We start from the raw sequence: 18,581 nt of genomic DNA, 5'->3' as shown, positions 1-18,581 counted from the left end.
TTAATACTTGATACACGCGCAATAATATGTATTTATGTAGGTGTGACACAAGGTGCCAACAAGTTCAAAACATTCCCGTTGTGTAACAGTGTTACTCAACGGGAATGTTTTGAAATTTTGGGTACCTTGTGTCACCAACTACTAATCTGATTTTGATGAAATTAACACTGGAAATAATTATGTATAATTATTGAGACAGTTTTTGTTAAAAAAGTACTTATCTCAAAAATTAATGTAATTTTCTGAGGTCAGTTAAATATGCACAATTTCAATTAATTCCTTTTCAATATTTACAACAATAAAGAACTTACCAACAAAAATAGCTCGCCTTTAAAAACTTCTAACAATCATTTGAAAATAAAAACAAAAAAAAAATTACTACAGAACTAAGTCTGTCAATGTTTCACTCTCTCTGAATAGATTTTCGAGGTCCCCTTCCTTGATTTACTAAGCTTTCTGGCTGAACCAACCTTTCTCTTTTCTTCTTCCAAGAGTAAGGGAGGCAGAGATACTTTTCTTATTTGAAAATGCTGCAATCCATTACCTAACTTACTACCGTCATTTTGTGACTCCGGAGTATACAAAGGTTCTAATCTCGCTAACTCTCTATGCCTCGCCGTTAAAACTCTTGCATTAACTATTTTACTATCAATTTTACTTTCTGGCCTCAAATAATTTCTGGTATCCAACGAAACAAAGGATTTAGCACTATTTCGTTCATAGATAGAAGACTCTGGTCTATTCCGCATCCATTTGGATGATGCTAAATCTGATCTCAGAATGGCTTGATTTGTTTTTTTCCTATATATAGGGCTTCGGATTTGTATTGGAGTTATATGTAGTAAAGAACAAAAGGTATCGGGTAATTCAATTTTTTCGTGAAGTTTGAATGAAACTTTTTCTCGTGATAACTTTGGTTCGTGAATTTCATCTGTGACAGAGATCCTAGTCAACTTTGGTTCATGAATTTCATTTGTAACAGAGATCCTAGTCAACTTTGGTTCGTGAATTTCATCTGTCACAGGTATTCTTGGAGAGTTTTGTGGTGTGACATCTGTACTGCTTTGAGACAGTCTGTCTTCACTTTCACTGAATTGTTCATAATTGCTGTAGTGCATTGCTATAACCTCCTCGTGATCCATCTGACGGTAGCAAAGTCTCTTCTCTGGTAGGAGTACAGCTTTGCCAATGACCCTGGAACATGTTAATAAAATTCTAAGATATAAATTAATTTGAGAAAAGTGTTTATTTTAATTTTATGATATCCCCCAAGATATCATTCTAAACTATCTGATGCCCACGATTTCGTCCGCGTGAAATTAGGTTTTTAAAAAACCTGTGGGAACTCTTTGATTTTGTGGGATAAAAAGAAGCCTATGTCACTCTCCAGGTCTTTATCTATACCCATGCAAAAAATCACGTCAATCTGTTGCACTGATGTGACGTGATTGAAGGACAAACCAACAAACAAACACACTTTCGCATTTATATTAAGGGTACTGATTAAATGATACAAAGGGCACTTTTTTCATTCTTTGCCACAATGAGCAATACACTTACCTAAGCTGTGGATGTAATTCTTTCCATTGTCTGCACTCCTCGAGTATCTGTGGCCGGGTACACTTCTCCCCCTCTTCATCATACAAGGTTCTCTCAATCCTCCTCCACTCCTCTGTCAAGCTCCTGGTGGCCTCTGCCGTGTTCCGTCTAAATGCCGACCCAGAACTGCTGTCACTTTCTTCACTATTAAAGTCTGGGGTACCTAAAATTCATGAGTTTTAAATATTATAAAGAAGAGAAATTTGTTGAACCCATTTTATAAATTGTTTCACCAGTAGAAAGCTACTTTATCCAGCAGTAACATAGGCTTGTTATTATGTAATATATCAAATTTTCACCTTAACGAATTTTGGTGGATCAGCTAGATAGTTTTATTATTTTATAAAACTGAACCTGACAAATGGTTTAAAAAATTGAATACCCCTTTCACCTTTCTTACCACCATATTTGCAAGACTACTTACCATCATCAATATTTAAATACATCTACAAGGATCTAACATATGCATCGTTAGGACTTTGGCACGAAGCTGAATAACATAGGTACACTACATACACAGGATATTTTAATACACCCGTGGTCTTTTGAATGAATCTTTTGAAAAAAGGTTTATTAGAATGATGAAACATTCAAAAAAAGGTATCATTAATATAAGAAAAGAATATTACCTGTTTCACTTTCAGAGAAGAAGTCCGAAAAAGGCGTGCTTGCCCTCTCTAAGCTATCCGCCGTGTACGATGGTATCTTGTAGGAAAATAAAAGATTTCTGTTCATTAAACTACCACCATTAGCCGACAATGCCGGTAGCTCTTGTCCAGAACGATATCCAATCTTCTGCTGATTTATTTGCGGCAAATAATCAATAAGTTTACTAATATTTCTCTCACGAGCTGACGAGATGTAATTTCGAGCCGACATAATACGTTTTTAACTACTATTGATTTCTTTAGCTCCCATATTTTAGATCCACTAATTTTTAAACAATATCCTAAACAACAACAAATCACGATTCATTTGACAAATGACATTAACATTTGAAAAAGAGGAAGCGTGAGGAAGTCGGTTGAAAATGAAAAGGGTCAAGGAGTCAATATAATAAAATTACCGGTAATACACAAAAACCGGTGTCAATTTGTTCCGGACATGTGATAACCGATAATTATTTGAGTCCCAATCCTGATGTGGACCTAGCCTAACGGAAATCCCTGTCCATAGATGAATAACAAGCACAGAGTACTTTGTAATACCTAACAAGTTTAAATGACTGTAGTGTTGACACCACATGCTTGCAACAAACAGCAAAACAACAGCAATCGCAAGCCTTGCACGACGGATGTTTTTTGCAAATTGCATGCATGCATTGCATGGTTGCCGACACTTACAAGCGCTTGTGGCACGCAAAAAGTAAAACGGTACCTTCCATAGATTAGGACGTATATTTTAGGTACCTCCCACAAGTAACTAGTTAGTTAGTTAGCTGGCTGCTGGTTGAGCTGGTTCTGCATATTTTAATTTTAATAATGTATGAACGTGAAATTATTTTTAATTATTAATTAATGTGTGTGGTCTCTTCAAGTATTCAAAATTCATATTTTTTTTTCATGGTTTTTACGTTTCATTAAATAATTGTAGTGCATCCAGCCAGGGCCGTAAATATTTAAAAAAAATAAATACCGCAGTCAACTGTCAAAGTCAAAAGTAAAAAATCACAAAAATCGATTATAGGTAGGTAGGTACCTATTCTTTTTGCCGTGAATTTGCTAGGTACCTATTTCAATTGATTTAAATTAAATATTAAATTAAAAGAAAAGCAATCAATAAAATGTCTCAAATGACAACTAGAAGCGGCGATTCGAGCCAGGACGAGGTGAGCCTAATAAATTATAATAAATTTTTGCTATAGCGAACTGAGTTTTTAAAAAAAAAGTTTTTTGGTCACGTCTGCTTCAATAATTTTACTGTGTTAAAAGTATAAATACGTATGGGTATGCATTCATGCCCACACGTATTGTATGACTTTCCAAAAAAGTAAATTAAATACTAAGTATAAGTAGAAAAGTTTTTAGATATCTAGGTACCTACTACTTATATATTAAAATAAATAAATGTTTTAAAAAAATGCTTTTTTACCTCAGAAATTTTATCATTTGTTTACTTTCCAGTGCCAGATAATAATTTGCTACATTATAACCAGTTTTAATTCTTATAATCTTATTTGTATTTATTATATTTAAGTATATTTTAACTTTTAGAATGGCTTGTCATAAGGCTCTTACTATTTCCGCTATATTACCTATTTAACAGCAGATTAATTTTTTTTTATTTTATTTTTTTACAGAAACTTTTAATGCCGTTCACATATATCCAACAAGTGCCTGGCAAGCAAATCCGAGCAAAGCTTACTTTAGCTTTTAACTACTGGTTAAAAGTTAGCGATGACAAACTCCGAGCCATTGGAGAGATTGTGCAGATGTTACACAATTCCAGTTTACTGTAAGTACCATTTTATTTATTTTAGTAATAGAAAGAGTTGGAAAAAACCGGCCAAGTGCGAGTCAGACTCGCGCACCGAGGGTTCCGTATTACAGTCGTATTTTTTCGACATTTTGCATGATAAATCAAAAACTATTACACATAAAATTAAATAAAAAATCTGTTTTGGAAAGTACAGGTAAACCTCTTTCCCGGTTTTTCAGGGTAAAAAGTAGCTTATCACTCTGCAGATCTTTAACTAACTAAATCCAAGCAAAAAACCACATAAAGGACAAATGAACAAAACAATATAAATCAACAAACATACTTTTACACCAGTACCTCAGTACCCTTATTATAAATGCGAAAGTGTGTTTGTTTGCTGGTTTGTCCTTCAATCACGTCGCAACAGTACAACGGATTGACGTGATTTTTTCATGGGTATAGATAAATACCTGGAGAGTTACATAGGCTACTTTTTATCCCGGAAAATCAAAGGATTTAAAAAAACCTAATTTCACGCGTCCGAAGTCGCGGGCATCAGCTAGTTTATAATATGGGTACTATGGGTAGTGATGAGAATATAATGGGGCCTGCAAGATCATCAAGGACTTGTGAATTAATTGACATCATTTATTTTAATTAGTTCCAGTAACAATCATGATTCATCACACATTCTTTCAATTTAAATCAATTGTTCTGTACCCTGCATTATAAACTCGGCCTTGGATAACCCATAATATCAATCCACTTTATTAAGGCAGTTTGGTATCATTCTTGTTGCTGAATTAGCTGATTTTTAGGATTCCGTACCCAAAGGGTGCCAACGGGACCTTATTACTAAGCCTCCACTGTCCCCCCGTCGGTTTGTCTGTCAGCGGGCTGTATCCTGTGAGCCGTAACATGTAGAGTTGAAATTTTCACTGAATGTGTATAGCCTATAATAACAAAATAATAAAAATTACTACATGGCTGCCATGAAATTTTAAAAATGATGCTATTTCTTGTACAATGGTACGGAACCGCTCGTGAGCCCGACTTGTACTTGAACAATGTTTTTGCTATCAAGTCAACCCTTGACTGCAACCTCATGCAGTCTAAAATGGTAGCATTCAAACTTGGGACAGGTATAAAGTTTAAAAGAAACTCATTTCACTTATTTTATCATTAGATGATGACCGTGACTGCGTTTGCATGGATTTAGGTGTTTGAAAATCCTGTGGGGAACTCTTTAATTTCCAAGGATAAAAAGCCTATGTCCCTGGGATGTAAGCTAACAAATTTCATCCAAATCCTTTAAACTGTTGGGTCGTGAAAAGCTAGCAGGCAGACAAACAGCTTTCGCATTTATTATATAAGATATTAATAGTATGGAATTATGGATAATGAAAACCCATAAAATTTGTTATCACAGAGTAGACGACATAGAAGACAACTCGATCCTGCGGCGAGGCATTCCAGTGGCGCACTCCATATATGGCATCGCTAGTACAATCAATGCGGCGAACTTTGTGGTCATCATAGCGCTAGACAGGACCTTGCAACTCGGCCATCCTATGGTAACTCCTTTCTCGAATTCTTTAGGTCACAGAGTAGATAACATGGAAGACAACTCGATCTTGCGGCGAGGCATTCCAGTGGCACATCCCATATACAAATGGCATTGCTATTACAATCAATTGTACCATACCAGTAGCACAGTCAATTTCATCGCTAGTACCATTAAATGGCGCTAGTGGTCTTCATCTACACTTACTTACTAATACCTATTATTATTAATGCGAATGTGTGTATTTGTTGGTTTGTCCTTCAATCACGTCGCAACGGATCGACGTGATTTTTGCATAAATATAGTTAAAGACCTAGAAAGTGACATAGATTACTTGTTACCCCGGTAAAACAAACAGTTTCTACCCAGAATATTATGCCATTTTTCACGCCTTTGTCCGTCAATCGCGGAAGAACAAAGAGTTGAACCCTGTGCACGCCACTGCCTATAGGTTTTGATTCCCTTTTCTTGACAGACACGACAGACAGAGAGACACACAACGAAGTGATCCTATAAGGGTTCCCTTTTGCTTTCGAGGTACGAATCCTTAAAAGTAAACTAACTTTTAGTTATAGTACTCGTAATAATTATAATTGCTTTGTCCTCTAGAAATCGTAGGTATTTTTCAAATTTGGTTAACAGTGCGAAAAATATTTGTTTAATGTATATTGTTATGGATAATGTTTTTATTATGATAAATCCATGAATCCGATTTCTTGCGATTTTCAAATGATTGCATTTGTGGTTATGGTTTAATACCTAAAGATTATAATATACGAATAATAAGTTTTTGTTCTTGGTTATGCATGACATTGCTAGATTTGCTTATAATAATGCTATAGGAATACATATATCAGCAGATAAGCTTGAAGGTCGTTTCGCATAGTGGGGTATCATATTATGAAAGTGCTTTGCCTGTACATTCAAAAACAGATTTGTATTTATTTCTATGCCTAATAGTTTTTGATTTATCGTGCAAAATGACGAAAAAACACGACTGCAGTACGGTACCCTCGATGTGCGAGTCTAACTCGCACTTGGCCGGTTTTATATTTTTGCTTGACGCGACGTTCGGACAGTGTTCGAGATATACAGGGTGTATACGCTAGCAAAAACTTAGCGTTATTGTTATACTACCTAAACACAATCCAATACTAATAACCATTTGCCTCATTTTGTAATTTAAGTGATTTAGTATTTTTCAAACCCGCAATGTATAGCGTGCAAAACTCGTGTCAATGCCCTGCCTATGACGTGGCATTAACTCCGAGTGACCTACTTACGTAACGTTCGTTGCCGTCTGGCGTCAATCAGATGTTTTATTTGCAATATATCGTAAACCTTTACAAAATTATAGGATTTTTTAATTATATTTTTTCGCATTTTTTTTGTGGTATCATATCAGTAATCATCAGTACTATCACCTGTCTTCGTTTTTGCCAGCGTTCTGGTTACAACCTGTATGAGAAAAGTGTCGTTTGTTTGAACAAGCAGTTTGACCAACAGAAGCAAAACAAAACTACGTGCTCGACATCAAGCCGCTTAACCATCTCGGAAGCCTCTGCGGGTTCAAACCGCGCGATTCGTAAACGTGCGGTTCCCGCATGTCTGAACTAGCGCTTATAATTATTACTTAATACCATACCATAAAGTTTATGCGGTAACCGCGCGGGTATGTCTGAACGATTACTTATAACTCATATAAATAAGTACTTAACTAACTTATACTCATATAACTCATTCCCGCCATGTCTGAACTAGCGCTTAGAGATGGATTTCTTCTGTTCCAGGCTACAACAGTGTACACGGAACAGTTGCTGGAGCTGCACCGCGGGCAGGGCATCGAGATATACTGGCGCGACAATTTCCAGTGCCCCACCGAAAAGGAATACAGCGACATGACCATGAAAAGTACGTTTCCATTTCCATGGTTGACGAATTTAGATTTAAGAAATAAGAAAACATCATCGCAAAAAAAATAGCTAACATCTAAATATGTATGCAATCACACACACACACACACACATACAACACGCGCAAGCATACAAACACACTGCTGTAACTTTATTATTGTATATACATTTATTCTAAATCTATTCTGTTAAAATAGTTTTCATTATAATTTTAAGTAATCTCTTGTGGCCTTCTGTTAAAACTAAATTTAGATTTAAATAATAATTATGTAATTACGCTGTTGATTACTTTTAAATAAACAAATAAAATAAAGACTAAAAATTTGCCTACCAACTAGCTGATGCCCGCGACTTCGTCCGCGTGGATTTAGGTTCTGAAAATCCCGTGGGAACTCTTTATTTTTCCGGGAACAAAAATAGCCTATGTCACTCTCCAGGTCTTTAACTATACCCATCCAAAAAATCACGTCGATCCGTTGCTCTGTTGCAATGTGAACGGACAAACCAACAAACAAACACACTTTCACATTTATAATAGGGGTAGCGAACAAGGTCAGAGAGGAAAGACGTAATGTCTTAAACGACTAGCTAATAAAAATACAAATTTTATTTTTATGTCAAGCAATTACAGTCTAAAGACTGTAATTTATTGCTATTTTTATTGTATTGCTATTTGCTATGTTTATTGTAAATTTATAGTACTGCCTTCCAAACTAGGTGGCCCGTATCTTGAGAGTCATTGTGGCTAATCCATTGTACACAATCTCTAAACTAAACTAAAATGACTCGTCTAAATCTATTGCTATCCCTTTCATGAAGTTGCTTGCAGAAAAGGATAGCACTAGATTTAGACCTGTGAATTTAGTTTAGATTAGAGATTGTGTACAAGAGAATCGGCCCCAGTGTCTTCCATTAATTTAAAGATTGGGAGATAAGAAGAGAAACAATAGATACTTATACTAGAAGCTCATGCAAACGTGCGTTCTTATGCAAGGGTGCGTGTTGCATATCACCAAGATTTACTATAACTAAGCTGTGATAGCTTAGTTGTTAGGACCTCCGCCTCCTTCTTTTTTATTTATTCCTCCGCCTCCTAATCGGAGGTCCCAATTCCGGGCACGTACCTCTAACTTTTTGGAACTATGTGCGTTTTAAGTAATTAAATATCACTTGCTTTAGCGGTAAAACAAAACATCGTGAGGAAACCTGCACGTCTGAGAGTTCTCCATAATGTTCTGTGAAGACTGTCAATCCGCACGTGGCTAGTGTGGTAGATTATGGCCAAAACCCTTCTCACTCTGAAAGGAGACCCGTGCTCTGTAGTGAGCCGGCGATGGGTTGATCATGATGATGACTCTAACTATTCAGCTTATTGCTTTTATAAAACGCATCGTTCTAACCAGTGTGTTACTAATATTATATGCCCCTATTAATATTATAAATGCGAAAGTGTGTCTGTCTGTTTGCTAGCTTTTCACGGCCCAACAGTTCATCCAATTTTGATGAAATTTGGTACAGAGTTAGCTTACATGTCGGGGAAGGACATAGGCTACTTTTTATCCCAGAAAATCAAAGAGTTCCCTCGGGATTTTAAAAAACCTAAATCCACGCGAACGAAGTCGCGGATATCACCTAGTATTTCAATATTTTCAGAAACGGGAGGTCTGTTCATGCTGGCTATCCGCCTGATGCAGCTGTTCAGTGACAACAAGTCGGACTTCAGCAAACTGTCCTCTATCCTCGGCCTCTACTTCCAGATTAGGGATGACTACTGCAATCTATGTTTACAAGAGGTGAGAGAGTAATCCTTGTAGTGTTTGTACTTTGTATCCAGCCCTCCTCCAGAGGGGGTAGCGTCGATCCGGCAGTCTTCGCTTCATACGTATCCGTGGAATTTCGACTATGTATGGGTGCAGACCTTGGCGATGCCTTGCGGTACGATAGTAGAAAGCTGAAGGAGGAACCAGGATGAAAAGTTCTTCGGCACACTCTTCGGAATATATCCTGTAAAATATCGATAGACAGGCAACTTTGCGCCGATGTTCCAAACTTTGAAGTTTAGAATTGACCAGAGCTTCGTCACCAACGAGTCTTCTAGCGCGACGGTCCACCGAATCCAATGCATCAAGCTGATACTTGGCAGAGCCATCCCATAAATGGCTGCAGTACTCCAAGCACGATCGAACTTATGCTTGGTACAGGGTAAGAAGCTGTTCCGGCGTGAAGTACCGTTTGACTTTGTTGAGGATGCCAAGTTTCTTGCCAACAGTTTTTGCTTTGGACTCGATGTACTGTCCAAAGTTGAGATAAAAACAAAACTTATCTGTACTTACTTTTGAAATTCTAGTATTCAGAAAACAAGAGTTTCTGCGAGGACCTGACGGAAGGCAAGTTCAGCTTCCCCATCATACACGCCATACAGAACCAGAAGGGCGACAACCAAGTACTGCGTATCCTTTTCGTATTCAATCATCATTAACATTCAGGGCTATGAATGAAATATTCTTTTCTAATTTCTATTTTTTTTTAATCTTTTAAAATAATTTATTTAATAGTTATTATTTATTTAATTTTTTGATTAGATATCTTCTTTATATATTTCTTATCATTATTTTTTCTTTAATTTTTTTATATCTTTCCAATACATATTTTTTTGTCTTTAATTTTTTTTAATGATTTTTTTACTCTTTTTTTAATTTTTTTTACTCTTATTTTTATTTTGTTTTTAAAAAGAATATTAGCCAAATTGCTGACTAATATTCCCCCTTTCCCTCCAATTAAGCGTAAAGCTTGTGCTAGGAGTAGGTACGACAATAGTGCAACGGGTGGGATTTGTACGGGCGATCTTTCGGTTTTCAGTCCGCTCCTATAACCGTTGAGCTATCGAGGCTATTAAAATATAATTAATATGTTTTTCTCTGGTGTTGTGTGTACCTAACAATGTTTGTTCGATCTCGTTTACCTTGGAACGTGTTGAGAGACATCTCTAAAATATGTTCCGGGATATTATAAAAATGTTTCCAAAAAATAGATCCTGAACCCCAAATTCAGACATTCTCAGACAGCGGACTCGTGATGTGGAAGTGAAGAGGTACTGCATCTCCCTGCTGGAGAAGTTTGGTAGCTTCCAGTACACGAGAGAACGCTTGCAACAATTAGACGACGAGGCTAGAGCGGAGGTAATCTTATCATTTCAGAACATCCTTATACTTCTAAGTACAGTGTACCTGCCGATGTACCTGCGCAGAAATCTTATTTTTGAATGGTGCGAAAACATCTCAGCCAGTCAGCGCGCGTCCGTCCGCTATGGGTTGTTGTCTACGTGTCATGTTTTGTACGCCCGAATATCTGTTATTCTTGTTTAAAATCTTAACGTCAAGCAATAAGATCTGTACTTCATTAGTTGTGAAAGATATCTTTCGAAACTTAACGATTTAAAATCCCTTCATTATTGTGCCGGTTGAGTAATGTAACACAGCAGTCGACGCGCGTTTTACATAGCATAGCTAGTGTTTAGCACGCTAGAACGCTTTACACTATGCAATTTAGTGCTTTAGCTAGTATACGAAATGAGCTAGCGCGGCAGAGTCCATGCGATCGCACTAGATTGGGTCTAACTGCCTAACTGCCTTTCCACTATACAAATTTAGCACACTTTTTTGGGTAGCTGTCTAACTGCCTTTACACTATACAAATTTAGCACACTAACTCATCTAGTGCTCTGCAAATTGGATAATGTGATGGGCGCTTTTCTTTGTCCGAAAATTGGATACTTCGCGTGTTCTTTTTTCGAAAATAATGACAATATGTGTTTCCATGCATGTTTGAGAAAAACAGTTTTATCACTAACACCGCAGCCTGCAGCTAGCTCGGACGTGGTTTGCGATGGATCCGTGTCCACAATAGCCTTCAATTCTTCATTATCTACATTGGTCTCCGGCCGTCCACGGGGCTTGTTCTGCAGGTCGAAATTTCCAGAACGAAAACGTTGAAACCAAAACCGCACTGCGTTTTCTTTTGCGACACCGCCGCCATACACATCATTAATCCTTTGAGGCGTTTCTGCAGCACTGGTGCCACGATAGAAATAACGCGATATTATAATTTAAACACTGGTCGGTTTAAGTAGAAAATTTGGTTTAAATCACCGTTTTCGCCCTCAAGTTTTCTCACATTTCAGTATTTCAAAATCAGTTTTCTTGAAACCTAAAATTTGAATTTATTTTCACTTGTTTTAAATACATCCCATAATTTAAAAAAACTATAGTTAATTATAAAAATTGCAAAACTAACAACGTGGAGTCATTTATTTCTTTACTTGTTTTCTTCTTAATATCGTAAGATTGTTTAAAACCTAATACTAGACGTTGATTTGCGTTGTTCATAAATAATTATGCATTGAAATAGCATAATCTTACTGGCATTTCTACTGTGAGTGTGTTTTTCGTGCAAGTGTATTGAAAATGAACGAATTCAGCCAATAACAATAACAATAATTTATTTTTTCAGGTAAAACGTTTAGGAGGCAATCCACACTTAGAAGAATTACTCGATGAACTTCTAAGTTGGCGGCGGGACTCCAAAAAACTTAACAACGAAGAGTAAACGACTATTCATAGAAAATTTACTTTACTTACTATTGTTTTGGGCTACGGTCCCACACCGATGCGGTATATTTTTAGTTAAAGGCCCACTTACACGATACTTTTTGCATCGGCAATATTGAACGTTTTTTGGAAACTCAGTAACTCAGGATCAAAAGTAACAAAGTCTCCTTTTGAAAACTGTTTTTTTGCGATCACTTCAATGCTTGATCGAAAAAATCTGCTTTTGGAGACTTTTAGGGTTCCGTATCTCAAAAGGACAAAGGAACAACGCACAGCTAAAACCGAGGCTTCTAGGGATTTGAATTCGGAAGAAATATTCCTTAAGTACCCTAGACTGCAGTAATAGCCTGGTATTATATTAGTGAATGTATTTTAGATTTCCATATTTTTTCAATATAGAAAATGTAGTGAAAATATAGATGAGTACGGAGCATAAAGTCGCACTATTTTTAGGTTTCCGTGCCTCAAAAGGAAAAAAGGAACCCTTATAGGATCACTTTGTTGTCTGTCTGTACGTCTGTTCGTCGTGTCTGTCAAGAAAACTTATAGGGTACTTCTCTTTGACCTAGAATCATGAATTTTTTAGGTAAGTAGGTCTCAGAGCACAAGTAAAGGAATAAATTCTAAATCCGTGAATTTGTGGTGACATCACAGAAAAAATGTTTAGTATTTTCAATTTTCAAAGTTAGATAACTATACCAAGTGGAGTATCATATGAAAAGGCTTTACTTTTACATTCTAAAAGAGATTTTTATTTATTTTTATTATGCATAATAGTTTGTGATTTATGACACATCGACGCATTTTTGTTTTTTTTTTATTGGTGCTAGAATTTTTGTGGTTTCTGTAATTGGTCCAAAGGAAAGGTGAAATTCTTTAAATTTTTAGTAGGTGTGTATGGTTGATTAAAATTATTATGTTTAACAAAATAAGAAAAAGTTGTTAAAATACCTGTAAGTAACTAATATAATTAATTTATTTTATTGTTATGAAACTTACTTAAATTTTGATTTGTACTTATAAAATAGTAATAATTCGACTTAGTTTTGGATTCTGTTCAAATTCGAATGATGGATTCGTAAAAGTTTATGTTATGTTGTAAATAAGTGTATTTGTTGAATTAAAAACTGCGTTGAAAAGCCAGGGTGATGCATGCTCACAAAAATGACTTTATAGGCATACATAAATGGGTATATTTGATTTTACGAACTTATTGAAGGTAGTATTTATTAAAGGCATGCAATGCGGCCTTATAAATATTTACGTACTAGCTGATGCCCGGGACTTCGTCCGCGTGGAATTGGGCTTTTAAAAATCACGTGGGAACTGTTTGATTTTCCGGGATAAAAAGTGTCCTATGTCACTCTCCAGGTCTTTATCTATACCCATGCAAAAAATCACTTCAATCCGTTGCACCGTTGCGACGTGATTGAAGGAAAAACCCACACCAACAAACCAATAAACCAACAAACAAACACACTTTCGCATTTATAATAAGGGTACTGATTGAGCAGTTACGTTAATCAAAATACTGTAGGTCATTTTTGTAAAACCTGCATCAATCATTATTACAATCTCAATTGTTCTGATTGGCTGAATTTGTGCGATTCTTGTTGCAAAAATGCATTGTAGCCAATAGTGAGCGAGCGTCAACCAATCAGAGGTGATTGCGATCGTGACATTATAGCTGTCATTCTCCCGCAATGTGTTTAGTGAGCGTGTTCCCTGCATACCAACCCATACTAATCGAAATATATAAAAGGAAAAGGTGTCTGACTGACTGATCTATCAACGCACAGCTCAAACTACTGGACGGATTGAAATTTGGCATGCAGTTAACTATTATGACGTAGACACCCGCTAAGAAAGGATTTTTGAAAATACAACCTATGGGGGTAAAATATGGGTTTGAAATTTGTGTTGTCCACGCGGGCGAAGTCGTGGGCATAAGCTAGTAGATTAATAAAAAAATAATTTTAAAGAAGAATGAACTAGTCAGTTATTGCTACAAAAAAACGAATATTGTAAAAAGTTTACTCTAATTAAGTGAAATTTGGTTTATATATTAATTTTAGGCCTCGGAAATTTTGTTGTTAGCAATCTCAATTTTGTATTTTTGTTGTTCCTATAAACTAACATTTATATTAGAAATAATAGGAATAAGTGGTTTGGTATATTTTTTGTTGTAACTGCCTTTTCTGTCTTCGACTACATTTTTACTTTATTTAACATTCATTGTGGTTAATTCACACACACACATTTTCTAAACTAAACTAAATTGACAGGTCTAAATCTAGTGCTAGCCTTTTCTGCAGGGAGCACTATGAAAGGGATAGCAATAGATTTAGACTTGTCATTTAGTTTAGAGATTGTGTACAGTAGGGTTAGCCACACGCACTATACCAGCAAGACCCACTCTAAAAAAAATTACCGCTGTTCTTGCTATGACGTCCTATCTCTTTCACTCAGTAATTAAATACTAGAAAGTAAAAGAGACGGAGACGATTCGTCCGCTCGTCCTTGCGATCGTATTGTTTCTAGCACGACAGAAATTACGTACTGTTGAAACTGCACCTTACTTTATCGATGTAACATCTGATTTGAGTGAATTTTTTTTTGTTTTGTTCAACTATTTGTTATGTTGAAACTATCGTTAGTTTTTTGGTGAACTAGTCTTGCTTGTATAATAAATATGTGAATTGTGAATGTTAACATATTACATTTTTAACATAAAGTCATAATCGCACCACCAGACGTCATTCGACGCTTGTTGCGTCAAATGAAATCGTACTGTGTTATACAATAGCAGGATTTAGCTACGTTTGGCAGTGTTTCGCAAACTTCTTCGAGTCATTTCGTTATGTACTGTACTGTATGTTTCGTAACTGATAGACATCCACTTCTAGACATAGGTCTCTTGTAGGGACTTCCACATACCACGCTCTTGTGCCGCATCTCCTCATTTCTGATTCGATGACGTAGAAAAACTCCAAGCATAGTTAAATGCGTAGCGTGAGGTAGGTCAAGGTGGCTATTTATGGAAAAAAGCTTGTTTGGTATTTGCAAATTATTACTAATGAGTTATTTCTTTGTATTCCACTTATCGATTATCAAACAAACTATAATATTAAGCCCATATGTACTTAGTTTTTATCTGACAATAATTATAACTACAATTTATCAGCTAGCGGCGTAGCGCCGAATTTTTCAGTGTGATAGTTCGTAACTTTCAGTTTACGCAATCCCTAAATAATTTTAAATACATATCAAAAATTACGGAACCGGCAGGATTCGAACCTTCTGGGGTTCGCGCCCGACGCCTTGACCCTTGAAAACACTATCATTAAAATTATAAAAATATTACGCAATTCCTATTGGCCAAAGGGCACGGCTGTAGAAAGTTTGCCATAAAATCGACCAATAAGGCTCGAGACATTGCCGCAAAGTATAAAATGTTACAAATTAAATGAAACAAAATAAAAGAGGTGTGTGTGTTATGAAACCTGTGTGTGATATATACCTACTTTATGTAATGGGCATAAAGTTTAATATACTTTGTACATTTTTGCTTCTGTCACTCTTCCGCAATGTGCCTAAAGCGATTGCGATTACCGAAATGAGACAATCTCAATGTAATGATCACAATCGCAAGTTTGGTGCTACGGCCACTGGAAGTTTCCGTGCATAGCGATCACGCACTCATCCGATCCGAATCCGTGAAAATACGGATACAAAAAATATCTACAACATTTGTCATAAGCTACCATACAAAATAAAAAGGAACGTATTTTCACGGACTCGGATCGGATGAGTGCGTAACCGCCGTATTTATAGCATAGAGTGCATGCTTAAAATAATATTAATTGTAATTAGTAAGAGAAGATGGATAACGCAGAGCAAGATTAAAACTATTATATGTACCTAGTTTATTTTAACTTAATTATGTTAATCTTTGCTATTGATTGAGATTTTTCTCTGCTCATTTTATTTTTAAAAAGGTAAAAGAAAAAAATGTATTTCGTGTAGAACTTAATCTGCATTTTTTATAAATGTATTTTTTTTAATTTTGAGGGTTTACTTACTATAATGCGCGCAAAACATGTCCAATCTGCCCCCCTGTAAATGGTTATTCTTATTGTGTAAGAATAACCATTTCATGGCTATCGCAATCGTCAAGAAATTCTGCCCTTTGATTGGCTGTGAAAAAATGTAAACAGCTGATGTTGTAACATAGCGTTTTGCGCAGGTCCATAGATTGAGGCTGAGATCTAGATACCTAAACAGCGATCTTTAACTTTTCTCAGACTGAGAGCGATTACGCACTCTTCCGATCCGAATCCGTGAAAATACGGATATTAAAAACTCGGACCGAATTTGGATATTTCTTACCAAATCCAAGCTATTTCAGTGGACTTTTTGGCATATCTACGTCATAATACGGAAGTCAAATCTAGTTCGTAAGCGAACATACAAATCGTTCTATGACTTCTTCGGAACGTATTTTTACGGATTCGGATCGGATGAGTGCGTAACCGCCCTTAATACAAACGAGACAGCGTTATGACATAAATCTATCTCAGTTTCAGTAAAACTTCTAGCGTAAGCAAAGTCAACCCCAGCCTACTGAGATCTGTTACTGTACAATATGCAGTCATACGCCTCGTGTTCAGACTGGACTATTTGTTTTGCGCACACTTTTGTTGTACCATTTTTAAAAATATATTTTTTATTATAATTTTGTTCTGTTTTCTTTTTTGTTTCCCATTTTTTATCGAAAGACTTCTTAAGACATAAGTCTTCCATGATGACAATACCATTTTGCTAACTAAGTAGATAATCTATAAATTAATAAATATGTAAGTATATTATATAATTACGGTCAGTGTGATTGGAAAAGCAAGCAACGCAATAATCACAAGTATAGCTTAGATTTTTAGGCTTGAGTGAGTGAGAGAGAGCGAGTAAGAAGTTCCCTGACTGTTGTGCACTGTGCTGTGACACTGTTCAGTTCATCAGTCCCCAGAAAATCCTACCTACTTGCTTGATTTGAAATGAAGTAGGTAAGTATAATATAAAATAATTTGAATGCATAGAAGTAGTAATAAAGTACCTATACTACGCGACAGGGCGAGATGACAATCGGGGAGGGAACGCCACGCACACCCGCACAGACCCTCGCGTTATCCCGGTGCGGGCGTCCCCCCGCCTCATACCCCGATAGCCATCTAAACCTGTCGTGGACTATAGGTAGGTAACTAGTTAAATACTTTAGAAGTGTGTTTGGATTTACTGAAATAAAGCTTTTTTTTTCTAAAATGTTTTATTATAGTGATGAACATCGGCCTTTAGAATGACATTTCATCTTTGTAGAGCGTTGTCTCTGTCACTCATACCCATATGACGTTTTGTCGGTCTCAACGACCGAGACAGCGCTCTACAAATCTGCTGTCTCCTTCTAAAGATTGATGTTCATCACTTTTGGCCGCGTACTGTATCTACATAATAGTAAACTTATCGTTATAATATAGCTAAATATATAAAAGGAAAAGGACTTGACTGACTGATCTATCAATATTTTTTTTATAATTTTTTAGGGTTCCGTACGTCATAAGGAAAAACAGAACCCTTATAGGATCACTTTGTTGTCTGTCTGTCTGTCTGTCTGTCAAGAAACCCACAGGGTACTTCCCGTTGACCTAGAATCATGTTTGGCAGGTAGATCTTATAGCTGACATTTGGGGAAAAATCTGAAAACCGTGAATTTAGGCCACAATTATTAAATTGTGGTCATGAACTAATAATTAGTATTTTCAATTTTCGAAGTAAGTAACTATATCAAGTGGGCTATCATAATGAAAGGTCTTCACCTGTGCATTCTAAAACAGATTTTTATTTATTTTTATGCATCATAGTTTTTGAATTGTCGTGCAATACGTCGAAAAAATACGACTGTAGTACGGAACCCTCACTGCGCGAGCCTGACTCGCACTTGGCCGGTTTTTAATATTCATGGTGGCCATTTTGAAACTTTTATCATTTGTTAATAAGTTGCTAAGCAGCAATAGACATTGACATTGACAATAGCCACACATTTTGTAAACTCTCTAAGCACTATCAAGATTCACGAGATAGGTACAGACAGACAGACGGACGGACGGACGGACTGACAGACGGACAGTGAAGGCTTAGTAATAGGGTCCCGTTGGCACCCTTGGGGTACGGAACCCTGAAAATTAGTGCTTACCGTGGAGACTAGGCAAAAACGCAGGCAGTGATTATAATAATTAAGAAAGATTTATTAAGTACCTACTTATTCGAATAAACTTTAATTATAAGTAAGTATACTAATATGCGACAGGTCCAGATGGCAATGGGAGGGGGGGGGCTACCATGTAGACGTGGGTGTATATTATAGCCAGATCTGTGGAAGCTCACAATTTAAATGCTTGGGGATGGAAATTGGTTAAAAATTCGGTTTTA

General features: G+C 36.3%; 2 protein-coding genes across 2 annotated transcripts; one reads left to right on the top strand and one right to left on the bottom strand.

Moving 5' to 3' along the window:
- Positions 1-141: 141 nt before the first annotated feature.
- Positions 142-2,609, bottom strand: LOC117986805 (uncharacterized). The gene is made up of 3 exons (XM_034973708.2): positions 2,229-2,609; positions 1,561-1,762; positions 142-1,194 (listed from the first exon to the last, which is right to left on the bottom strand). Exons 1-3 carry the CDS (start codon positions 2,476-2,478, stop codon positions 396-398), a joined length of 1,251 nt encoding a protein of 416 aa, XP_034829599.1. The 5' UTR covers positions 2,479-2,609; the 3' UTR covers positions 142-395.
- Positions 2,610-3,267: 658 nt separating this feature from the next.
- On the top strand, positions 3,268-16,837 carry qm (geranylgeranyl pyrophosphate synthase quemao). The gene is made up of 8 exons (XM_034973714.2): positions 3,268-3,427; positions 3,899-4,053; positions 5,447-5,591; positions 7,372-7,492; positions 9,148-9,287; positions 9,842-9,944; positions 10,546-10,673; positions 12,004-16,837. The coding sequence occupies exons 1-8, from the start codon at positions 3,383-3,385 to the stop codon at positions 12,097-12,099; spliced, it is 933 nt and encodes a 310-aa protein (XP_034829605.1). The 5' UTR covers positions 3,268-3,382; the 3' UTR covers positions 12,100-16,837.
- Positions 16,838-18,581: the final 1,744 nt, after the last annotated feature.

The sequence above is a fragment of the Maniola hyperantus genome, chromosome 12 (assembly GCF_902806685.2).
Source record: "Maniola hyperantus chromosome 12, iAphHyp1.2, whole genome shotgun sequence".
In the NCBI taxonomy this organism is placed as follows: domain Eukaryota; kingdom Metazoa; phylum Arthropoda; class Insecta; order Lepidoptera; family Nymphalidae; genus Maniola; species Maniola hyperantus.
The sequence above is the reverse complement of the archived record's forward strand: the minus strand, read 5'-3'. Positions and strand labels throughout refer to the sequence as shown.